This window comes from Staurois parvus, unplaced genomic scaffold (genome assembly GCF_062004578.1).
Source record: "Staurois parvus isolate SC_StPar_1 unplaced genomic scaffold, SC_StPar_1.0 ptg002108l, whole genome shotgun sequence".
Taxonomy (NCBI): domain Eukaryota; kingdom Metazoa; phylum Chordata; class Amphibia; order Anura; family Ranidae; genus Staurois; species Staurois parvus.
In genome coordinates, this window is record NW_028319904.1 from 292,814 (window position 1) to 318,688 (window position 25,875).

At 46.7% G+C, this 25,875-nt stretch overlaps 1 protein-coding gene across 3 annotated transcripts; it reads right to left on the reverse strand.

The window, feature by feature from the left end:
* On the reverse strand, positions 1-25,768 carry LOC149432797 (ras-related GTP-binding protein A). 3 transcript variants are annotated; one of them, XM_089664934.1, is made up of 10 exons: positions 25,667-25,768; positions 24,004-24,047; positions 17,285-17,384; positions 17,090-17,156; positions 12,096-12,318; positions 8,051-8,146; positions 7,841-7,963; positions 7,648-7,739; positions 3,358-3,473; positions 1-1,290 (listed from the first exon to the last, which is right to left on the reverse strand). In XM_089664934.1, exons 2-10 carry the CDS (start codon positions 24,028-24,030, stop codon positions 1,193-1,195), a joined length of 942 nt encoding a protein of 313 aa, XP_089521060.1. In that variant the 5' UTR covers positions 24,031-24,047; positions 25,667-25,768; the 3' UTR covers positions 1-1,192. The 3 variants fall into 3 exon arrangements, with proteins under 3 accessions (XP_089521060.1, XP_089521061.1, XP_089521062.1); XM_089664935.1 differs by having other exon boundaries at positions 25,658-25,748; XM_089664936.1 differs by lacking the exon at positions 25,667-25,768 and adding an exon at positions 25,364-25,478.
* Between the last annotated feature and the right edge of the window lie 107 nt (positions 25,769-25,875).

Consider the following 25,875-nt stretch of genomic DNA (forward strand, 5'->3'; position numbering starts at 1 on the left):
TTTTAACAAGCATAAATATTTTAATTCTGAAGCATAAAACGCATTTCTTTTTTTTTATAATTGTTTTTTTTGCATCAAAAAAATTTCAATTTTATTCCAACTAAGATGAAGGACCAATGCAATGTACAAACAATAGGGACAAAATCGGAGTCGTTTTAAAAGGTCGGTCGTCATTTTCTTGTTTAAATCTACAAAGAATTCACATAACCATATTGAGAGGGAGAGAGGAGGTCAGAACCGGTCCAAAAAGCAGAAGGAGGTGGATGAGGGTCCATCAAGGTAGGAAATCTGAACACAAGTTATCACAATCTTCCAACAGAAGATATTTTCAGTGCAAACCGAGCGTTTACTTGGAGCACGATGATTCTTGGATGTGATGTGGAAGTCGCCTGCCCTAGGGGATTGAAGGTCAGGTAGGTCACTAACCTGTAAAAACACGCCCAATGACCTGTGTAATCAGGTACAGCCCTGTGTCTTCATACGCTTTGCTTAGGGAAGGGGGGGCGGTAAAGCTGAACTCCAAACAATCGGCTGAATACATATACAGCAGCCGTTTTGACCTGCCAAAGGGTTTGTCCTTTTGTCCATCCAGTTCTGAGATGGACACAGCCAGGCAGATGACACCACTTTCTTTGCTAGTTATAGGTTGCAGGAGGCGTACAGCAGTGTCCTTTCCGCACCCTTTGCTTGCTAGCTGGGCAGTGAAAGGAGACCAAGAATATCTCTGGTGAGTGGCTCCCGATCCTACACCTCCTTCTGCCAAGGATTGCTGCTGCTGTATAGGGAATGCAAGAAGCGGATTCTAAGCCAAATTCAGATTTTTACCCATGTTAAGGAATGTGACATCTGCCTGGAGTTCAGCGTTACGTACTGACCAAAATGTATGCAAATGTATGCAAGTGAAGCTTCAAACCACTTCCATGCTGGTGAGGTCACTAGCGACCAGACAAAGCTTTGAAAACGAGCATGCGGTTGACCGCCTCAATCAGCAGCATTTGCATACAAGGAGCCAGGACAATGTGGGGACCAGAAGGTAGACTGAGCTGCATTCAAGTACACAGTCCACCGGGCGTCCCTGAGCACCGCAGTCCACTGGTGTTCCCAAAACAACAACATTATACTGTAAATGGGGTACTGAGGTGTCCTCTCCATAACGAGCCTGTACTGGAATTCGTGACCTTGGCGTATATCCTCAGCGCATGAGAAGGCTGTGTTTAGGACCATCCACGCGTTCCAGCTTCTCAAAGTGTTTCCTTGCATTTCGGATATTTATTAAAGTTGCAGCTGAAGCTGTAAAAGAAGAAAGTAGTTTACATTCTTCTCTATGCAGTTCAATTTACTCTGCTCCCCCCCCCCACGACCATGCAGCTTTCCCCTCACAGCACAGACTCAGGTCTATTTCACTACGCTCCCTCTGCCCATCAGCTCTGCTCACCCTCCTCCTAGTAGTGACTAAAGCAGGCCATACAAGGATCAAAATTCAGCCAGTTCAGCAGGGACCGGCCAAGATTCCATCCATGTAGGGGCAGGCTGATTGGATCTACTTGGGCACAACCAGCCTGTCAAATTTTTTACATTTGATTGGAGGAGCTAGCAGTAATCATTGTGTTCTGCTGGCCAGGAAGGCTCCCAGCACCCCCTGCCGGCAGAACACAATAGCACCGTGGGAGGAATTCCCCCATCAACACGGACTATTCTGATGGGGAAAACTAGTGGTTTTCCTTTCACTCATGGTGGAAGGAAAGAAAATATTTGTCTATGGGCTGCTTAAGACAGGAAATAAGTTGTACATTTTTGTTTCGTTGAGGTTAAAAACCACACACACACACACACACACACACACACACTTGAGGTGGATGGGAAAAATTACTCCCACAGCTCTATTGTCCTGCCTGCAGGAATCCTTCCCATCCGGCAGAACATAATGATCAGTGTTGCAGAAGGAAAGCTGGTGCTCCAGTGCAACGACTGTAATCAAATGCTCTTTAACAGCTTCAGCACCACCCTATAGCAGAAATACTGCTACAGGGTGGCACGGTGTGCAAAATCACATTTATATATATATATATATATATACACATATACACACACACACACACACACACACACACGATTTTGCAGTTCCAGGTAGGGTGCACATGCCCTACCCGCGCCAGCCTCGGCTGTCAATCACCAGGTCCCTGCCGGTGATTTGTCACCTGCACACTGTGATCGCCGAGTATCTTTTGACGAAGGAGAGACCGGTGTTTAAAAAAAAAAAAAAAAACACAGATCTCTCTCCTGTCAGCTCCTGCACACTGCTTTGTGTGGCTCTGCATAGCAGACCTACAAATCAGTGTGCTTACAGTGTAAAGCACGCACACAGCTAACCCTTTGATCACCCTTCATGTTAACCCCTTCCTGCCCAGTGCCATTAGTACAGTATCAGTGCTTTTTATTAGCACTGATCACTGTATTGGTGTCACTGAGGATGTCAGCGACACCAAGTTGGTTCCCCCCCCAGTGTCAGAATGCCCGCCGCAGTCGCACAAGTTGCTGATCGCCGCCATTACTAGTAAGAACAAAAAAATTCCAGTATATATACACCGCCATTAGTAGACGCCATAATTTTCACGTTAACCAATTCATTTACACGTATTAGGACAAAATCTGATTCTTAAAAATTTATTGAACTGGATATGTTTAATAGCAAAAAGTCAAAAATATTGTTTTTTTTCTCAAAACTGGTGGTCTTTTGTTTATAGAGCAAAAAATAAAAAAAAACGTAGGAGGTAAATCAAATGCCACCAAAAGAAAGCTCTATTCGTGGGGGGGGTGAAAGGACGTAAATTTAATTTGGGTGCAGCGCTGCATGACCGCACAATTGTCAATTAAAATAATGCAGCACCGTAATGCAAAAAATAGCCTGGTCAGGAAGGGGGGGGGGGGATCCTCAGGAAGGAGGGGATAAAGCTCGTGTAGTACAGTCATATAAAAAAGCAAATGTGTTTGGGCTGTCAGGCCTTAATAATCCAGGTTGCTGGCTACAGCCAGTGGCAGTGATCGTTCGGGGGAAAAACCCAACATGCTTGTTGCACACAAGTCTGTCAATAAATTGACTTGGGAACAACCAGCTAGCTCACAAGTGGATCAAAATTCGTCTAGTCCCTGCTGAACCAGACAAGTGTCAATCCATGTATGGAGGCTCATCCTGCTCCCTCCACCCAGCAGTACCGGAAGAGCTCTGTACCCTCTTCCAGCAGTGACTCAACTCTGCTGCACCCTCCTTGCAGCATCCCAGTACCCCCCTCCCCCATGGAATAATAACTGCTTTATGAAAAAAAAAAACCCAAAAAAACAAACAAAACAAAAACTTACGAATTGAGGGGTCGGACATCACCACCATGACATAAGTGTTGGATGTGAAGATATCTATAAAGGCAGCGAAATTGGAATTCCGAACTTCCATGCTCTGGAAAGAGGCAGCCAGTTTACTGTAAAATCACAATAAGAAATGAGTGAGGGACAAAAGGTTGTAAACAGCAATACTTGACTACAAAATTTCATGGGAAGGTGGCAGGCTATACATTTACAGCAAGAACCTCCACCAATCACGTGGCCAGAACAATTATTAAACTCCCTGGCGGTAATCCAGAGTGTAGCTCGGGGTTCATTTTCAGCACCAAAAGCGGAAACCCTGAGCCACATTCGGGATTAAACTGTAGTGTAACTTACCTTGTCCCTGAGATCCCCCCATGTCCTCCGGCCAATGCCAGCAACAGTCTTCTCTTCCCTGTGAGCGCAGGGGGGCGGAACCGGCGGGAGATTCAAAAAGGCAAACAAAACATGACATACACATGATACATTGTAATCTGTTAGATTCCATGACTATCAAACCATTTCACATACATTTTGTCCCGAGTGCTTTGTCCGGCGCCCTGCCTGCATTTTTACTGTTCTTTCTGCCTGGAAACTTGAGAAAGTCCATGGCGTCCAAAAAGCGTCCCTTTAGGTCAAAAAGCAGTTCTAGACCAGCTAGAGATCAGCGATATTGAGCGATAGTGATTCGCGGGGAAATTCGTCATCAGACACCGAAAGTGACGACAGCGAGAATCCTGCGACTGAGCTCAGCGATGTGCGAACTTGGCACTCTATATCAAAATTTCAGTGTTTTTGGTTTGATTACATTATTGAATTGAATGTATTATATTATTTTTTTATATTCTTTATATTATATTTTATGATTTCGTGTTTCAAACTTTATCATACCCGGGATGTTTACTAGACTCTTGTTTGGACAGATTTGAGTTACCAGAGTACCTTGGTTTACGAACGCTTCGGTTAACGTACTTTTCAGTTTACGAATAAAAATCAGTTGAAAATAATGGCTCGGTTTACAAATTTTTTTTCGCAATACAAACAGATTAATTGGTTTTCAATGCATTTACGAATTGTTTTTTAATCATGTCCCTGTACAGTACTATGCCCTTATAAAGTGTTTTGAACAGATAAGACTTTTTTCTGGCCTCCGGAAAGGATTTCCAATGCATTTCTGAATTTATTTTTAATCATGTCCCTGTACCATATTTATGCCTTTAAAGTGCAATTTATAAAGAGTTTTGAACAGATAAAAGACTTATTTTACTTTTTTCTGACCTCCGAAAATGGATTAATTGGTCTTCAATGCATGCCTATGGGAAACCGCGTTTTGGTCTGCAAATTTTTCGCAATACGAAAAGTCCCGCAGAACGAAATAAATTTGTAAATTGGAGGTATGCCTGTATTCCTAAGAATTACAGGCCTACAATACAAAACAACAAAATTTCCATGCAAAACAATGTACCGCTTTGACATTCAAAAATATTGACATAATCAGACCGCCAGGGAGGTTAAAGACCAACTCCGGCTAAAACCTTTTTTTTTTTTTTTTTAAAGATTCTGCTGTGCTGGAAGGTTTGGAGTGTGCCTCCACCAGGGTGATTTCCATCATTTCCTGCCCTGAATGGAAATTATGGTGGACTCAAAAAAGGTACACAAGCACATCCGGAGTGGAGTGAGGGGGTTTGTTAAGAAATTATTTTTATTTCTCTCAGCCATTTCCTTTCCTAGTGGCAACCGCTGACCCAAAGACGTCGTTCACAGGGCTTCAGCTTGTATAAGAGCAGTTAGTGTGTACAGCGAGCTTTGGCACAGCATTTGTAGAGCTTTCAGCGATCTTCAAGCAGTTCTGTGGAAACCTTAAACATCAGTTTTATTGTGGGAATGATTCAATTGTTATTAAAGCCGGATTTGTTTCCTTTTTTTTGTACAATAGGCTGGGCAGGACTTCTCTCGTACTGGGCAAACATCATCCCATCCTTGCTGTGCATGCGCGCTCCCTCCATCTCTCTCAGACATGCACATCAGCAGTCACGGTAAAGAGCCAATGACGTTTACCATGTAATCTGCTGTGTCCAATCACAGGGACATTTACAGTATATGGATAATGAAGGCAGGGCAGAACTAAAATTACTTATTTGCAATATGTGATAAACAAAAAAAAAAAGTTTTTTTTTTTCAAAAATAATGATAAAATTTTAGTTTGAATGACAACTGCACAGTCAAGGAACACTGTACCCAAAGTGCAACAGCGATGAAAGCTAAAAATTGGCCTGTGTAAGAAGGGGGGGGGGGGGGGGGGGGGTTAGGAAGTGTCCAGTACTGAAATGGTTACAAACAAACATGTCATGCTTATCTGCCATGCGTAATGGATTTGCAGCATCCTGTTCACCGCCATACGTTCACTATACCCGGTCTCCCCCAGACCCCGCGTTCACTATACCCGGTCTCCCCCAGTACACACAACATGCCCCCTGGGCACTGCCTGAAGTGCCTGGTTGGGGCTCGTCCTGGGCTGGTCCCGGCCTCTGCTCCCTGAAGCTCTGAAAGGTCTCAGACATCTCTTGTGTCAGTCTGCAGGAAATCCTTAAAGAGGGTCCCAGACTCCTTTTTGATAAGCTTATCTATGCAGTCTTGGCAGAGTTCTTCCGCAGAGCGCACCAGCTTCTTTCTGCAAGTAGCGCATTTCTTTTTCAGCTCGCAAGGAGCTTCTTTTCCCCCCTCCATCCTCCTCCTGTGGGCCCATCTGGGGATAAGGAGACATGGGAATTTATGAACCGCGGGGGCCCCCAGGGATTGCCCTACATGCACCCCCCAATACCTTAAAAAAATACGGGGGGGGGGGGGAATGAGTGTAGGGAGCGCCTGAGGATCCCGGAGGGGGTAGAGGGTGAGTGGCGGCCAAAGGCCCTTACCTTGTCGCAGGCCTCCCCCCGCCCTGACAGATCTGCCTCCATCCTCGCCGCGAACTCCTCCTTAGTGTGGCGGTTTTTCAGGGACTGGCAGGCTCCGCCCCCCACCCCCCAGGGTCCATGCGCGTCGACCTCCCTTTCACGGTCGCCGGTGGAGAAGCGGCCATGGCGTGGGCTAATTCCGCGGTCCGCCGCCCACATCCAACATGGCGGCGGCCGATCCAGGTTTCCTGCGCCGGAAGGGACGCGGTTGCGGCGTCCTGACCCCGAGCAGCCGCACCTCCTGGCCATGCTGCCGGGATCCCGGAACCAGGTAAGACTTACCTCAGCCCCCAGGGAAAGGCACCACTGCCCAGGTCGGCGGAGTGGACTCTACCCCCCTGGAGAGCCCCGCTAGGACCATCCGGGGTCTGCCACCCCGAAGGGTCTGTCCATGACTGGGAGCCTGACTGAAAGCCCCCCCACAAGGCCCCTGCCTTGCTAGAGAGAGGAAGAAGGGGGTGTGGGGTCTCAGCCAGGGGCCCTCTGTACCTCGCCAGACGGTCGGGAAGAAAATAATAAAATCGGGCGTAGCTCCACCCTGGCCGGAGGAAACACTAATACTGAGGGTCCACTGGGAGAGAGGATACTTATAAAGGGGAAAAGGTGGAGCGGGTGTTTCCTGGGAGGAGCCCTATCTCTCAAGTGAAGCTGTCCTAGAAGAGGACTTGGGAAAATACAATTATTTTAGTAAATATAAAACTGCTAATTACCTTTTCTCATCAGCAGTATATAGCAGTCTTGTGACTTTAGCAGAGCACTGGTTAAAGCTTGTAGGAGTTTTCTGTTCTAGGAGGATGCAGTTGCCCTGACCTCTGTCTGGACAGTGCTGATAGGCCCTGTGCAGATCACATGCACTCTCCAAAGTAAAAAAAAACCTCGCTAGCAATACACACTAAACGGAGCATGTGCATGTGGCTACGGGTTAAGTGTCTTATCAGGTGGACATTTGAACAAGAGGAGGAGCAAAAAAGACAGGATCAAACTCCTTTTACACAATGCTGAGGATTAACCCCTTCCAAGGTGAGTATAACAAGCATGCTTTACTTCATATACAGACTGATTGTACTGTTGTGGGTTTAGTAACACTTTAATTGAATGAGCTGAAGTTAGAAGCCGATTGGCTCCCATGCACATCTGCACCAGATTGTGAGTGCTCCAGTTTTTGTAACTCTCCCCCTGTATCGATTGTGAAATGTGATGTTTTTGTGCCCAGGATTCAGTTTCAACTCTTCGCAAAACCAAAAGAAAAGAAAAGAAAAGAAAAAAAAAAAAGGAAGAAGAAACACAGCCTGGAGTTAGGTGTTCAGCCAATGAAAATCTTTGATACTTTCCTTACCTGCAGCTTAATTTGAACTGTTTTATAATGTTGCTAATCTTCTCAAACCTATGGATGTCCCTCTGTTCCCTGCACTGGTAGTGGGATATTACCTGAGAGAAAAAAAATATAAAATGGAAATGTCAGTTACCAAGCATTCGGTATAACAGTATTACTAGAACAATGGCAGGCAGAAGTCGCAGGGATCTCTCACCAGAAAAGTCGCTCTCTCGAATAGCAGCACTTCATCAGCCTCGATGATCTGAGCAAAGTTACGCAGGTTGGATTCCAGCTGCTGCACGTTGGGAATGAGCTGATAGACGATGCTGGACCAGGCCTGAGCACAGAGCAGAGCGGCAATCATTCACACGGCAGTCACTGTACTAACCTATGCATGTGACACGGCAATGGTGGGATTAGGTACCTTGTATAGCGTTTCATCCCAAATGGAGGTCCTGAAGCACGCACAATCCAAAGGTCTGGAGAGACGCCTCAAATCCTCCTCTCGCTCCTTAAATATCTAGAAAAAAAAAAAAAAAAAACACACTCAGAAGGAAATTAGATATTGTAGGAGCAGTACGCAATTATAAATCTCATTGCAACAACACACTTTGTCTTGTAAAATGGGGGGGGGAAAACCTGAAAATTGTACTTCGCGTCACAGCAGCATGCTAACAGACGCACGCCGACATGTTGGTACCAGGAAAATATTAAAATGCATGTCCGATTGTCTACTTGGTCTTTCCTAGTTGCTCCATCCCCTCTCAAACATGCAAATGAATTGTGTTAAAAAAAAAAAAAAAAAAAAAAAAAAACACATACTAATTAAACTTTTGCTTACATATCATAATTTATGCCCTGTGACATCACCAGGTCTCTGCGGTTCTCAATGCAATGCAGGCAGACGACAGCTGCGGAGGAATCAGCAAGGTGCTGTACATAGATTCCTGAAAACACACTCCAAAGACATGCTGGTAGGTGAATTGGATCCTGTCTAAATTGTCCCCAGTATGTGTATGTATGAATGTGAGTTAGGGACCTTAGATTGGACGCCCCTTGAGGGTTAGGGACCTTAGATTGGACGCCCCTTGAGGGTTAGGGACCTTAGATTGGACGCCCCTTGAGGGTTAGGGACCTTAGATTGGACGCCCCTTGAGGGTTAGGGGCCTTAGATTGGACGCCCCTTGAGGGTTAGGGGCCTTAGATTGGACGCCCCTTGAGGGTTAGGGGCCTTAGATTGTACGCCCCTTGAGGGTTAGGGGCCTTAGATTGTACGCCCCTTGAGGGTTAGGGACTGAAGTGAATGTACAATATGTATGTAAATGGACCGTGCTATATAAGTACCTGAAATAAAACACATCACAGCACCCTGCCTCAGTACTCCTTTCAGTCCTGATGGAAGCAGTGAGCAGGCTCTTGGTAGGAGTGTGCGGTGTTCCTTCACCTTTTTATTTTTTCTAAAAAGGTAAAAAAAAAACTTACATTTCCATTAGCAGGAGGTACCGCCACTGAACTCGATCCATTCAAGTAAAAATGGGCTGCACAGCAATTGCCCTGCAACCGTGTGCACTGCATGTAGTTGCAGTGTTGGGTCAACCACTAAGCAACTTATTGCCTCCCTTGTTATATCTCGCCTTGACTATTGTAACTCCCTCCTCATTGGCCGATCTCATCGCAGGCTATCCCCTCTTCAGTCTATCATGAATGCTGCTGCCAGACTCATCCACCTCACTAACCGTTCTGTATCTGCCACCCCTCTCTGCCAATCCCTCCACTGACCTCCATTCAGTGTCATCCATCCCTCTCTGCCAATCCCTCCACTGGCCCCCATTCAGTGTCCTCCATCCCTCTCTGCCAATCCCTCCACTGGCCTCCACTCAGTGTCCTCCACCCCTCTCTGCCAATCCCTCCACTGACCTCCACTCAGTGTCCTCCACCCCTCTCTGCCAATCCCTCCACTGACCTCCACTCAGTGTCCTCCACCCCTCTCTGCCAATCCCTCCACTGGCTTCCTGTTGCCCAATGGATAAAATTCAAAAACATTAATAACATATAAAGCCATTTATAACTCCGCCCCAAATTACATCACCGATCTTGTCTCCAAATATCACCCAAACCGTACTCTCCGCTCCTCGCAAGACCTCTTACTCTCTGTCTCCTCCTCCCATGCTCGTCTACAGGACTTCTCCAGAGCTTCCCCCATTCTCTGGAACTCTCTACCCCAATTTAACAGACTATCGGCTACTCTGCTCACTTTTAGGGGATCTCTGAAAACCTCTCTTCAGGGAAGCCTATCCTGCCCTCAGCTAATAATGGAATCTTCTACTCTTCCAACCAGCCCATCCCCCATATTTACTACCTTTTTGTACCACTAGCCCCTCCCTCCTAGATTGTAAGCTCCCAGGATCAGGCCCTCCAATCACTCGTGTTGAACTGTATTGTTGCTGTATTGTCTCCCATTATATTGCAAAACGCTGAGCAAACTGTTGGCGCCAAAAATCCTGTATAATAATAACAAGCAGCAGGCAGTGAGAAGGCGAAACATCGCAGATAGGCTTTTCGGAGGGAGAAACAATGATAATTGCATAGGTGATTGAGCCCTTAGCTGGTCAATCATGGCTTAAAGTGTTTCCAAACCCAGGACCCCGCATTCACTATACCCGCTCTCCCCGGACCCCGCATTCACTATACCCGCTCTCCCCAGACCCCGCATTCACTATACCCGCTCTCCCCGGACCCCGCATTCACTATACCCGCTCTCCCCAGACCCCGCATTCACTATACCCGCTCTCCCCGGACCCCGCATTCACTATATCCGCTCTCCCCAGACCCCGCATTCACTATATCCGCTCTCCCGGACCCCGCATTCACTATACCCGCTCTCCCCGGACCCCGCATTCACTATACCCGCTCTCCCCGGACCCCGCATTCACTATACCCGCTCTCCTCGGACCCCGCATTCACTATACCCACTCTCCCCGGACCCCGCATTCACTATATCCGCTCTCCCTGGACCCCGCATTCACTATATCCGCTCTCCCCGGACCCCGCATTCACTATATCCGCTCTCCCCGGACCCCGCATTCACTATATCCGCTCTCCCCGGACCCCGCATTCACTATATCCGCTCTCCCCGGACCCCGCATTCACTATATCCGCTCTCCCCGGACCCCGCATTCACTATATCCGCTCTCCCCGGACCCCGCATTCACTATATCTGGTCTCCCACAGTACACACAACATGGAAATGCAATTATTTTAATAAATACAAACTGCTAAATACCTTTTCTCATCAGCAGTTAGAGCTATCTTGTGACTTCAGCAGAGCACTGGTTAAGGCTTGTAGCATGAGTTTACTTTCTGCTCTAGGAGGATGCAAAACCCCTGACCTGTGCATGACCACTGCTGATCACATGCACTCTTCCAAGAAAAAAACAAAAACAAAAAAACCAAACAAAAAACAACTCTAGCAATACACACCAAACTGAGCATGCGCAGAGTGTATCTACACAATATGTCTTATCAGGAGATAAGAGGGGGCTCTGGAAGAAGGGGAGGATCAGAGAAGACAGGATCAAACAGCGGTTTTAAACAAAGCAGAGGATTAACCCCTTATGTTTCACAGTGAGTATAACAAGCATGCTTTACTGCAAATACAGACTGATTGTACTGTTGTGGGTTTAGTAACACATTAAAGTTTTTGGGTTTTTTTGTTGGTAGCTAGATGTATTTGTGTGTCCTGGATTCTAAAGCTAATTTGAACCCATACAGTGATTATGTGATTAATAAGGGGCCCCTTTTTAGAAAAAAAGCTTCACAAATACGACTCACCGACTATATAGATCAACAAGAAAACTAACTGCAGCATATTGTGAAAAGATCTTTTCGCAATATGCTGCAGTTTGGTTTCCTTGTGAGGCTGCTTTCTATAGGTTAGTGCCTCTTTAGTGCGCTCTATATACATTTTTGCTTAACCTCTTGGTGTGGTGTCTACCGGCCCTTTAAGAGTTTCAGAAGGGGTTTTAGGGTCATGTGACCACCGTGATTCGCCGTCACATGATTAGAAAAGGTCCCGATCGAAAGGGGAGATCGGCACCTTTCCAGGAGTAGCTGACATGTGTTGGAGCGCGCAGAGCACGCGCTCTCAGCACGTATGTATTTTCTAATTGTACGCAAATGTGCGGCCGCTAGGCGTCAAGGCCCAGACGCCGAGATGCTGTATATTTGCGTGCGATCAGCGTCAAGGGGTTAATACACCTAAACCTGCCTGCTGAAATGGTCATCAATCAGGTGCTCATGGGAGTATTCATTTATGGGGAAACCTTCCCTTCTTCAGCCTAGGTTCACACGTATGCTGTGCGGGAAGCACAGGGCAAGCGCAGACTCAAGTCGAATCGCATGTGAATGATGCAGGAACGCAGTGCGAGTTATAGTGTAAACCAGGGCGTGCAGACGGACTCTGTGCTCACCAGATCTCGCTGATCTTCCTGCACCAAATCCATCTTGTGCACCAGGCAAAACACCTTGGCATCCGGAGAGTTCTGCAAGATGGCTTCTAAACAGGACTGATAGTAATGCATGTCCTTCTCCAGTTCACGGCTCTCAACGTCAAAAACGTAGATGAGAACTTCAACGTTGCGGAATATGTTGTCCCGCTGACTGGTAAAGTAATTCTCCATGAACGTGTCCTGACTGAATGACAGAACGGAGAGAAAAGGAAAAACAGATCACTCCATCCGCTCTGCAACAATTACAACTTTTTTCCCAAATATCAGAACTCAGTCTGAACAGACTGTCTTTGTGGGTTACTGTCAAAGAATATTCTGTAGATGGGGAAACTATACTCTATCAGTTAAGGACCGCCCTATATAGCAGATGTACTGCTACATGGCGGCCGCTCCGCAAAAAACACAGACACAGACAGACACACACAGACAGACACACACACACACACACAGACAGACACACACACACAGACAGACACACACACACAGACAGACACACACACACAGACACACACACACACAGACACACACACACACAGACACACACACACACAGACACACACACAGACACACACACACAGACACACACACACAGACACACACACACAGACACACACACACAGACACACACAGACACACACACACAGACACACACACACAGACACACACACACAGACACACACACACAGACACACACACACAGACACACACACACAGACACACACACACAGACACACACACACAGACACACACACACAGACACACACACACAGACAGACACACACAGACACACACACACAGACACACACACACAGACACACACACACAGACACACACACACAGACACACACACACAGACACACACACACAGACACACACACACAGACACACACACACAGACACACACACACACAGACACACACACACACAGACACACACACACACAGACACACACACACACAGACACACACACACACAGACACACACACACACAGACACACACACACACAGACACACTTTTGCGCTTCCTGGTTTAGGGGGAGTGTCCGTGCTCTCCTGGCGCACTGCTTCTGCTGTGAATAGTCAAAGCAGAAGCCGATCAGCATGTCCTGACCAATGGATGAGTACCGACATGCACTGACTGCCTAGGGGAGAAAGCGAGAAAAAACAAAAAACAAAAAACACAGCTCTGCCCATACAAAGCACAGCTGTGTCCTGTCAGTGGCGATGTGCCGGATGTTATTTCCATGCAGAGCAGGGAATAAAATCCAGCATATTACCCAGTGAAAACACCACACTGTTTACACAAACACTGGCTAGGCACACAGTTGACCCTTTGATTGCTCTAGATGTTCAACCCTTTCCCAGCCAGTGTCATTAGTATAGTAACAGCGTATTTTTAGCACTGATTTACTGTATTAGTGTCACTGGTTCCCACAAGGTGTCCGTGTCAGATTGTCCAACGAAATATTGCAGTCCTGCTGTAAGTCGCTAATCGCCTCTATTACTAGTATACTAGTATGTATGGGATACTTCCACAGCACAGTCTGTAGACCAGCAACTCTTATAATCACCAATAAATCATGATACTTAAAGAATATAAACAAATATTTGTGCACAGGGCACCTCAAACTAATAGATCCGCTTCCAGACCAGCAACATACCCGTACATCCCAGGACTTCTGGTGGTTATACCTGAGTGACAGCATCACCCAGGTACTGGTCGGGTCTCTTGTACAAGCAGCGGGAGAACCCCCCCCATCTCTCTTCCCACCAGGAGTCCCATGCGACTAGCCGGTACATCCACCGTCTGGCCAGACAGCTGAACAAAGCCAAAATCAGCTTGGATTGGCTCTCCTTTACAGTAAACCAGAAGCAATGACCCGACATCACTTCGTATTTAACCACTTCCCGTGCAGGAGTGGGTTGCCGTTCATAAACGGTGCCCGCCATTTTAGCCTGGGAGCGTGCTGCACCGCAATCCAGTTAAAAAAAAAATATAAAAAAAATATACAAAAATTTAGAAAAATTATAGTTTTTGGTTATAAGCTAATTTGGGTTTGTTTTTTTTTTACTAAAAAGATAACTGAATACATTTTGGCCAAGATTTACAAAGATTTATTTACAAAATTTTATAAGAAAAACACTTTTTAAATTTTTGGACTTTATTCACCAGTGGTGAATAAATACCATCAAAATAAAGTTTCATCTGTCTCAGAAAAATGCAAAAAAAGTATATAGGGTACAGTGTTGCATGACCGTGCAATTGTCACTCAAAGTGTGCTAGCGCTGAAAGCTGAAAATTGGCCTGGGCACGAAGGGGGTATAAGTGCCCGGACTTGAAGTGGTTAAAAGTGTTCAGCCATTTTTAACAACCTGAAATCATTCAAAAATACATCGCTCTTGGTGTTCTCAATGCTTTCAAAGAGCAAAGGAGGGATTTGAGGTGTCCCAGATCCCTTCATAAAAATACCTGTCGCGTGTATTACTGTCACGGGATGATTACGTTCCTTGTGACAACAGTAAATGTGATCAAAAAATAAAATAAAATTAAAAAACTGACACATACACACCCCCCCCCCCCCATGCTCGCGCACAAAGGGGAACACATGTGTCGGTCCCACACGCATGCAAATAGCGATCGTCCAAGGTGAGGTTTTGCTGTGATTGTCAGATGGGCAGTAATTCTAGCACTAGACGACCTATGTAAATCTAAAAAATTGTAACCCGTAAAAGGCTTTTAAACGCGTTGCCTATTGATGGTAAAATATAAGCAGTTTGTCGCTGTTGCACAATTTTAAAGCTCAACATGTTTGCTATCTACTTACACAGTGTAACATTTATATTTTTACCAAAAACTGGGTTATGTATTTGGTATTATTTGCAATAAAATAAAGAAAAGAATTCCCAAAAATTGCTTTTGAAAAACCACTGTGCAAAGATCGTGTGACAAAAAATAAAAAAAAAAAAAAAAAAACACACCACACAACATAAAACAAACAATAAATAAAAATGCAAAAACCACCAATTTATTCTCTAGGGCCACTTTAAAAAATATATAATGTTTGGAGTTTAAGACATTTTCTAGCAATAAAATACTGATAGTAAAATGTAAACAAAAAGTGATAGAAATGGCCTGGGGCTGAAGTGGATTAACCTGTTCAATACCGGGCACTTCACCCCCTTCCTGCCCAGACCACTTTTCAGCGCTGTCACACTCTGACGATTACACGGTCATGCAACACTGAACACATGAAATTGTCATTTTTATTAGCTTTTTTTTTGGGGTGGTATTTAATAAAAAGACCGTAAATTTTGGGGAAAATATTTTTCTTAGTTTGCTATAAAACTTTGCAAATAAGTCATTTTTCTTCTTCACTGATAGGCACTAAGGAGCCAGCACTGGTGGGCACTGATGATCAATGCTCAGATAACCAGTGTAAGCAAAGCACAGTCAGGATTGCCAGTTATCGGCTTTCTTTGCCTCGCACTGGGACAGCACTGAGAAAAGGAAAAGCCAATAACCAGCAAATCTGTTTAGTTGTGATTGACTGACTAAACAGCTGATCACATGGTAAAGGACCGTTGCCATTGGTCTTTTACCACGATCTGTCCAAAGGACACAGTGGTCACAGATTACACCCAATACACATCCCAGGGGGTGCACGTTCTGGGAGATCGTCTAGACTTCTCTGTAACCATCTTCGGCTATAACCAGGCAATAAAGTGGTTAACCCCTCCTGAGGATTTCCCCCCCCCTCCCTGACCAATCCATTTTTGCGTTAGGGCTCTGTGTTATTTTAACGGACAATTGCGCGGTCATGAAATGCTGCACCTCAAATGCGGCAGACATTCTCACACTGGGGGGGGGGGAACTGACTTGGTGTCATTGACATCCCCAGTGACACCAATACAGTGATCAGTGCTAATAAAAAGCACTGACTGTACTAATGGCATTGGGCAGGAAGGGGTTAACATGGATGATCAAAAGGGTTAACTGTGTGCAGGGAGTGTTTTACTAGGCGTTGTATTGGTGCTTCACTGTAAGCACACTGCTCTGGATGGCTGTGCTGTACACAGCCATCCAGAGCAGTGTGCCTGAGCTGACAGGGAGGAGAACTGTTTGTAAACAAAACAGTTCCCCTCCCCGTCGGAGATGCTCGGTAATCACCGGGCACCAGCGGGTACTCACCGACCGGGACCCAGTGATTGACAGCCGCGCCTATCGGCGCAGGTAGGGCTCGTGTGCCCCCTACCCTAAAGTGCAAAATCACGTATATACACACACGTAATTTTACACACCCCTGTAGCAGTAGATCTGCTATAGGGCAGTCGAGAAGTGGTTAAGGAAACCCCTTGGTGCCAGCGCCTCCAAGCCATCCAATGGGTATCTGACCCTGGGAAGCGGGGCAGGGTTTAGGGTCATGTGACCACCGTGATTAGCGGTCACGTGTTTAGAAAGGGCCAAATCGTAAGTAGTGATTGGGACCTCTCTATGAGGCGCCGGTAAATGTCCCGGGAGCGCACGCATCAGAACACGGTTGTTTACTTTTGGTAGGCAAATATGAGGCCGCTGGCGTTAAGGCCCAGCCGGCAAGAGGCCGCATATTTGCGTACTGTCGGTGCAAACAGGTTATTAACAGAGGGGTTTTTTGGGCTTCTCAATCATGTGGTCACTACAATAAGCAGTCACAGTGCTCACATAATTGTGAGCCCATCCGAAAGGTTCTTGATTGTAATTAGAGACTGAGATCAGTGGGTGACAGTTTGATCACAGTATTGGGGGCACACTCCCAGTGCAGAACAGACACTGACTGGACCCATATACAAGGCAGAGCAGTGTTAAAGCCCAGCACCCTGTTACCGCATATATGCATGAGGCCAAATCTATTTGTACAAGATAGAGTACGAAAAACCATCTACTCTGCAACCTACTTGCTCAAGAATACCTTACTTACCCACCACAATCCCAAAGATTTAATACCAGGTTACCCAAGAATCGCACGTGAGAGTGTTCGACATCAACTGCACGGGAAAGATACAAGGATTACCTTGTGGCGGATGCTCGTTTACATCAATATACAAATTATCACATTGTAGGCGGATGCTCATTTCCATCAATATGCAAGGTTTTTCTCTAAGCAAATACTTACTTGTAGCCCCCAAACGACGAGTGTCCCGTGCTATGTAATTTGCAAAAATAATAGATCTCATGCTGGTCTTCCCAGACCCACTCTTCCCCATCAATAGCACCTGTAAAAATAGTAGAGGGACATCCAAATCATTAAAAACTCCATCTAAATAACCTAAAATTAGTCAACATTATTTGATTTTATAAAATCGCTTTCAATATTTTAAAATATGCAGCTATCATTAAAATAATCCTGGAGCTTCTTGTTTAGACACTTCCTGGTAACCTCCCTACCGGTCTGATTAGGTCCATATTTCTGTGCTCAAAGCGGTACATTTTTTTGCATGGAAATATGTAGTTTTTTTTATTGTAGACCTGTAATTTTTAGGAATAACTCACTGAAATCTGTCTGAAGAAGAGTCTAGTAAACATCCCGGGTATGTTAAAATTTGAAACACGAAATCATAAATTATAATTTAATAAATAATCATAAAAAATATAATAATTTAATTCAATAATATAATCAAACCAAAAACACTGAAATTTGAAATATAGCGCCAAGTTCGCACATCGCTGAACAAAGTCGTAGAATCGTTTTCAGTGTCTGATGAGGAATTTCCCCCACGAATCATTATCACTCAATTCTGCAAGTGGTTCTGATTTACTATCGCTGTTCTCTAGCCGGTCTAAAACCGCTTTTGACCTGAAAGGGACGCTTTTTGGATGTGTCTCAGTTTCCAGGCAGAAAGAACAGTAAAATGCAGGCAGGGCACAGGATAAAATGTATGTGAAATAGTTTGATACAGTAATGTTATACTATCAGATTTTAGTGCATGTTACTTTTAAAATTTCCCGCCAGTTCCGTCCCCTGTACATCCTGACAACACAGGGAACGGAACCCAGAAGACGGATGCCGGCATCGGCCGGAGGACATTGCCGGGGACACTGCAGGAGGGACATCGCGAGAGCGAAGGACAAGGTAAGTGATGGAGGGATCCCGGAGCAACGCCGCAGTGTATTCCCGAGAGTAGCTCGGGGTTACCGCTTGTGGTGCTGAAACTTTACCCCGAGCTACACTCGGGAATACCGCCAGGGGGGTTAAAGGGTGACAAAGCTCCGTCCGCGTCTCTCTCTCTCTCGACAGAGAACCTCCCAAATGGGGACAGAGATAGCAATACCTGACATGGCGCTAACCCCTCGCCACTCTATTCAAACCAAACAAAAAAAAATTTAGCAAATGAAAGGAAGACTTTGTAATCAGAGACTAGCATCAAGTAAGTGAAACTCCTGGGATATTGATCTGGTCAGGTAAGTCGCAGAGGTGGTTGTTCATCAGTTTCAGCTGCTTTGGTGTTAATGAAATTAACAATAGGTGCACTAGATGGGCAACAATGAGACAACCCCCAAAACAGGAATGGTTTTACAGGTGGAGGCCACTGACATTTTTTCCCTACTCATCTTTTCTGACTGTTTTTCACTAGTTTTGCATTTGGCTAGGGTCAGGGTCACTACTGGTAGCATGAGGCCATACCTGGACCCTACAGAGGTTGCACAGGCAGTCCAACTCCTCCAAGATGGCACATCAATACATTGCCAGAAGGTTTGCCGTGTCTCCCAGCACAGTCTCAAGAGCATGGAGGAGATTCCAGGAGACAGGCAGTTACTCTAGGAGGGCTGGACAGGGTTGTAGAAGGTCCTTAACCCATCAGCAGGACAGGTATCTGCTCCTTTGTACAAGGATGAACAGGATGAGCCCTGCCAGAGCCCTACAAAATGACCTCCAGCAGGCCACTGGTGTGAATGTCTCTGACCAAACAATCAGAAACAGACTTCATGAGGGTGGTCTGAGGGCCCGACGTCCTCTAGTGGGCCCTGTGCTCACTGCCCAGCACCATAGAGCTCTATTGACATTTGCCATTGAACACCAGAATTGGCAGGTCCACCACTGGTGCCGCTTTTCACAGATGAGAGCAGGTTCCCCCTGAGCACATGTGACAGATGTAAAAGGGTCTGGAGAAGCCGTGGAGAATGTTCTGCTGCCTGTAACATGGCTCAGCATGACCACTCTGATGGTTGGTCAGGGGAGGCATATCCATGGAGGGACACACACACACACACACTGCCATTAGGTATCGGGATGAAATCCTTGGACCCATTGTCAGACCCTACACTGGTGCAGTGGGTCCTGGGTTCCTCCTGGTGCAGTGGGTCCTGGGTTCCTCCTGGTGCAGTGGGTCCTGGGTTCCTCCTGGTGCAGGACAATGTCCGGCCTCATGTGGAGAGAGTATGCAGGCAGTTCCTGGAGGATGAAGGAATCGATACCATTGAATGGCCCCCACACTCGCCTGACCTATTCCAATAGAACACCTCTGGGATGTCATGTGCCGGTCCATCTGACGCCGCCAGGTTGCACCTCAGACTGTCCAGGAGCTCATTGATGCCCTGGTCCAGATTCGGGAGGAAATCCCCCAGGACACCATCTGTGGTCTCATTAGGAGCCTCCCCCGACGTTGTCAGGCATGCATACAAGCACGTGGGGGCCATACAACTACTGAGGACCATTCTGAGTTGCTGCAATGACATTTTAGCCAGCCTGCTGCATCAATTTTTCACTTTGATTTTCGGGGTGTCAGTGAATTCAGCCCTCTGTAGGTCGATCATTTCCATCAAATGATGAGGCGTCCTTACGTTCCTCACCCATTACCCCGTCCATATCAGTATAGATATCCAGCAGGAGATTCCTCCCCATTGACATCTGATGTGCTTTCAAAGTGTTCTTTTAATTTTCTTTGTGTACTAGTTTGAAATAAGATTTTACTTTTTTTTTTTTTTTTTTTTGTGGCATTTCAGTACTGCAGATTCCCTGTGGCCTCTTTGCAGCCACTTCCTGTTAACATTCCCATGTGGCGGGGTGACAATACAGACCCCTCCATCTAACACAAATGCTAAATATTGATTTTTATTTTTACCTTTGGGTCAGTTTTTGTGCTGCAGCACTTGTTTCCATGCAGGCCGGACCCTGCAGCCTCCTATGATTTCAATTCGCATGCACACAAACATAGTGCACGCTTTAATGCCCATCTAGAAAAGACCGGCAGCACTTGTGCGCATGCCAGCTCCCAAATACCTGGAAGAGAGCGGTGGTGCATCTTTGCACATGCAGATTTTTTTTTTTTTTTTTTTAAATTGTGTTGGAGAGAACACCCATGCAATGCGATTCACGTGTTGGTATTAAAAAAATAAAATAAAATAAAAACAAACAAACAAAAACAAACAAACAAACAAAAAAAAGGGTCCTGCACCTTTTTGGTGCAGATGTGATGTGATTTGAGCTATACAAAATGTATGGCTCAAATCGCACCGCACAGATATCACATGCAATTTGCACACGAATGTGCTGTGATTCATGTGCGAATTACATGCGGTGTCCTGCACCGCATTAGTGTGAACCTGATCTTAATAACCCCTAAATGCAAAACTTTTTTAGATTGTGAGCAAAGATTAAGGATGCACCAAGACCGATATTGGTGCAGATACCGAGCATTTTCACGGGTACTTGTGAAAATGCTCCCGATACCGCAAACCGATACTTTGCAGTGCAATTTCCGTCACTACAAATTGCACCACAAAAATTAGCATGCGATTCCTGTCCAACTCACAAGCGGTTTTGCCTACTGCTCATGTGTGAACCTGGGCTTGTCAGTCTGAGCTCACACAGCAGTACAGGAAACCTCCCTTCAGGCATCCCGTGCTGAACGGAGAGTGGGCTTGTGGGGATGTATACCATGGAGGTAGATGGTCCATATTCTCAGCGATAGAGGAGCGAAAGCGACCTCACTGGCCTGGGGATTTGAAATCCCTGCTTCTTTCTCTCCTCGCAGGGTCGCCCGTACGGGCTAGACGGCATCTATGTGACGGTGCTGAGCTATCAAAAGCCCTTTAGCCTGAACTGTCATCGCAAGGTGAGGAGATAAAGCAACCTCACAGGCCTGGGGATTTGAAATCCCTGCGGCTTTCTCCCGTTGTGATAATGCTGACCAATCAAAAGGCCTTTAGCCTGAACGGTCATCCCTGCAAGGTGAGATAAAGCAACCTTACAGGCCTGGGGATTTAAAACCCCTGCTTCTCTCTCTTCTTGCAGGGATGACAGTTCGAGCTAGATGGCATCTGATTGGTCAGCACCGTCCATGTGACAGTGCTGACCAATCAAACGCCCTTTAGCCCAAAGTCATCCCTGCAAGGAGGAGATAAAGCGATCTCACAGGCCTGGGGATTTGAAACCCCTGTTGCTTGCTCTCCTTGTGACTGTGCTGAGCAAACAAAAGCCCTCTAGCTCGAAGTGTCATCCCTGCAAGGAGAGGAGAGAAAGGTGGGGATTTCAAATCCCCGCTGTTTTCTCTTCTGTCCTACAGCTGAAAATATGGAACATCTGCCACCAAGGCAAACATCCCCAGTTGCCCACTCTCCTACACCACTTCTGAGTGGACTCCAGCTATGACAGCCTGGGTTCACACAGGAGCAGTGGGGAAACTGCATGCGATTCCTGTTCAAACCACATGCGATTCTTTGCAGTGAAATTTGTGTCCAAACATTTTGTATAGAGGCAAATTGCAACGCAAATTATTGGCACTCGTACTCGCCAATTAAAAAAAAAACAAAACAAAAACAAAAAAAACATTTTGGGTTATCCCCAGAAACAGAGGGGAAATCTTCCAAAGGGGACACTAGTTAGTTCTGGTGACCTGGGGGGAGGGGGTTACCCAAAGGGATTTTCTCTCACTTCCAGTTCGGGAATGGGATGTTGTGCAGAGAGACATGCTGTGCAGAGAGATACAAAGCAGCATATCCTTGCTGGCACACACGCCCCCTACCCGGAGATGCAAAAATCAGAAAAATATATATACACCTTATTTTCCGGCGTATAAGGCGGCTAGGTGTATAAGATGACCCCCTAATTTTCCAGTTAAAACATAGGTTTTGGGCTATACTCATCGTATAAGACTACCCCCCTTCCAAGGCAACACCATTTAACCCCTTGCCTACAGGGCACTTATACCCACTTCCCCCCAGGCCAATTTTCAGCTTTCAGCGCTGTCACACTTTGAATGACAATTGCGCGGTCATGCAACACTGTACCCATATGAAATAGGTGGCACTGATGGGCACAGATGAGGAGGCACTGATGGGCATCAACAGGCATCACTGATGGGCACTGAAAGGCGGCACTGACAGGTAGCATTGATGCGCACTGATAGGCATTGACCGGCATGACTGATGGGCACTGAAAGGCAGCATTGATAAATGGAACTGATAGGCGGCACTGACTGGCATTGATAGGTGGCACTGAATGGCAGCTCAGATGGGCACTGATGTGCACTGGTAGGCACGGATGGACACTGACAGGTGGCACTTCTGGGGCCACACTGATCATCAGTGCCCTGATAATCAGTGTACATGTCCCCTCCGCAGAAAGCCGATTACCGGCTCTCCTCTCCTCTGTCAGTGTGACAGCTCGAGAGGAGAGAAATGCCGATAACCGGCATTTCCCTGTTTACATGTGATCAGCTGTGATTGCACACAGCTGATCACATGACCGAGCCGACATCTTCGGCTCTTTCCGTGATCGGTGATCCGCTGTGTCCGAGGGACACAGAGCATCGCTGCGCATGCGCAGAGAATGGGGGGACATCATATGAGCCAATCACGGCAAGTGATGTATTGTATTAATGAATACAGAGCCCGCTCAGATTGGCTGCATCAGAGGCGGGCTGATGATGTCACAACTTCAGCCAATCCGAGTAGGCTCTGTATTCATTAGTAGAATACATCGCTCGCCGTGATTGGCTCAGCGCGGTACACTGTATGTAGCTGAAGCTACCGTACAGTATTACCGCACATACCTGGCGTATAAGACTACCCCCAATTGTTGGGGTGTGTTTTTAAGTAAAAAAAAGACGTCTTATACACCGGAAAATACGGTATATATATTGTGCGCTTTTGAGTTGTACTATAGGGACTCCAAAGACATGCTGGTAGGTTAATTGGCTCCTGTCTAAATTGTCCCTAGTATGTGTATGTATGAATGTGAGTTAGGGACCTTAGATTGTACGCCCCTTGAGGGTTAGGGACCTTAGATTGTACGCCCCTTGAGGGTTAGGGACCTTAGATTGTACGCCCCTTGAGGGTTAGGGACCTTAGATTGTACGCCCCTTGAGGGTTAGGGACCTTAGATTGTACGCCCCTTGAGGGTTAGGGACCTTAGATTGTACGCCCCTTGAGGGTTAGGGACCTTAGATTGTACGCCCCTTGAGGGTTAGGGACCTTAGCATGTACGCCCCTTGAGGGTTAGGGACCTTAGATTGCACGCCCCTTGAGGGTTAGGGACCTTAGATTGCACGCCCCTTGAGGGTTAGGGACCTTAGATTGTACGCCCCTTGAGGGTTAGGGACCTTAGATTGTACGCCCCTTGAGGGTTAGGGACCTTAGATTGTACGCCCCTTGAGGGTTAGGGACCTTAGATTGTACACCCCTTGAGGGTTAGGGACCTTAGATTGTACACCCCTTGAGGGTTAGGGACTGATGTCAATGTACAATATATATGTGTAAAGTGCAGATGGGGTACACTGGCAGTGTATGCATGGATTGCACAGATGTTACATTCGGTCGGGGTATAGACGACATTTTACACAGATGATATGCCTGTGTGTGTGTGAGAAATGTCCCCTGCGGTGTACACATTACCTTTTTCTTCATGGCGGAGCTGGGCATCACACAGAGGAAGGACTCTGCACAGAGAACACAAAGTCAGGTTACTACACACTCAAGTCACAAGACAAGTGGCACCCCAATGACTACCATTCATAACTGTGTGACTTCAAGTCGCAGCGACTTGAAAGAAGTTCCTGCACTACTTTGGTCTGACTTTCATGTGGCTTGAGGGCCTTAGACTCCAATGGAAATCCTCCAAAGTCACACCTGAATGATATACATGCGACTCTGTACAGCACAGTCATCCTTGGTCAAAGCCAAAGTCGCACTGATCGTCGCGTCAAAGTCACAATGCAATAAGGAAAAAAAAATTTAAATATCGCACAATTTGGAAGTCGCACAAGTGTGAATGGAGCCCAACGCAAAGGGCACACCCCGATAATGCAGATCATGGGGGATCACACAGGAGAAAGAATTCCTGACTCTTCAAATAATTTGTTTGGTGCAGTTTGCATGGGGGACTTAGTTCCTTAAAAGGGACAGAGGAGAGATCAGATATCTATACAGGGACAGTCGCCCCCCCCCCCCCAAAATGAGGGACAGGAGGGATTGGGTATCTATAGAGGGTCAGTTCCACCCCCCCCCTTCCCAAATGAGGGATTGGGTATCTATAGCGGGTCAGTTCCACCCCCCTTCCTTCCCAAATGAGGGACAGTCAGCCCCCCCCACAAATGAGGGACAGGAGGGATTAGATATCGACAAAGGGACAGCACCCCCCCAAATGTGGGGTTTAAGGATCTGGTTCTAAAAAGAAGGACAGTTCCCACAAAGGACAGAGATTTAGTTCTGAAAGAGACAGTCCGCCCACATGACCACAAGAGTCGGTTCCTATAGAGGGCCAGTCCCTAAAAATGAGGGGAGGGACTTGGTTGTTATAGACGGCCAGTCCTTACAACACAGGGACTGAATGTTCTGATTCCTATTTAGGGTGATTTTACCCTCTATAGGTAACAGAGGGATGAGGTTCCCTACAAATGAGGGACAGAGGATGTGGTTCCTGGAGAGGGACAGCACTCCCAAAACGTAGGATATGGGGATTGAGTTCCTATACAAAAAGAGGTCCCCAGGAGACTTGTTTTCTATAGAGGGACAATCTCTACAAATAAGCTCCTGTAGAGGAACAGTCCCTACAAATCAGGGACACAAATTTGGTTCTAAAAGAGACATCCCCATTCCCCAAATGAAGGACAGAGGATTTGGTCCCTATGGTGGGATAGTGCCTACAAATGAGAAACAGGGGGGTTTGGTCCCTATGAAAGTCCCTACTAAATGAAGGACAGGGGGAATTGGTCCCTATGATATTAAAGTCCCTACAAAAGAAGGACACACTGACCGAGGGATCCGGCCCCCACCGACCGACGGATCCGGCGCCCACCGACCGATCCAGCACTCACGGACGACCGACCGAGGGATCCGGCCCCTACACTGGAGGTCAGGCAGGCTCGGTACCTGTACTCTCTGCCGTCTCTCTGTCCTCTCCTTCAAGCTCCCTGTCCCACCCCTCCCCCTCTCCATGGCTGGGACCCTCCATCTCCCTCACACCTCCTCCCCTCCCCCACCCTTATACCCTTCTCCCGCCATTACACCCAATCATCCCCCCAATACTCATCCCACAACTCCACTCCACCTCACACACCGCGTTCCGAGACCCGGATGTCTCCTGGTCACATGACTACACACATCAGGCCGCCACGTCAGGCTCACGTGACCGGCCCTGTGATGGGCGTGGGAGGAGCTGCCCGGGGGGAGTGGGCGGGGTGATAGCGGCTAGGCTCTGGGCTTGATCTTTTATGGAGGCGGAGCTCTGTGGACTGTAGGGGCGGGGCTTTGCTGTGTATGGTGGTA

Excerpts from the sequence above, each read along its gene's own strand:
- LOC149432797 (XM_089664934.1), bottom strand. The coding sequence starts at position 24,030 with ATGCCCAGCTCCGCCATGAAGAAAAAG. Across the intron at positions 12,319-17,089 it reads AATCTTTGGGATTGTGGTGG|TCAGGACACGTTCATGGAGA; the intron begins GTAAGTAAGGTA and ends TCTGTCATTCAG. Across the intron at positions 7,740-7,840 it reads TCGAGAGAGCGACTTTTCTG|GTAATATCCCACTACCAGTG; the intron begins GTGAGAGATCCC and ends TTTTTCTCTCAG.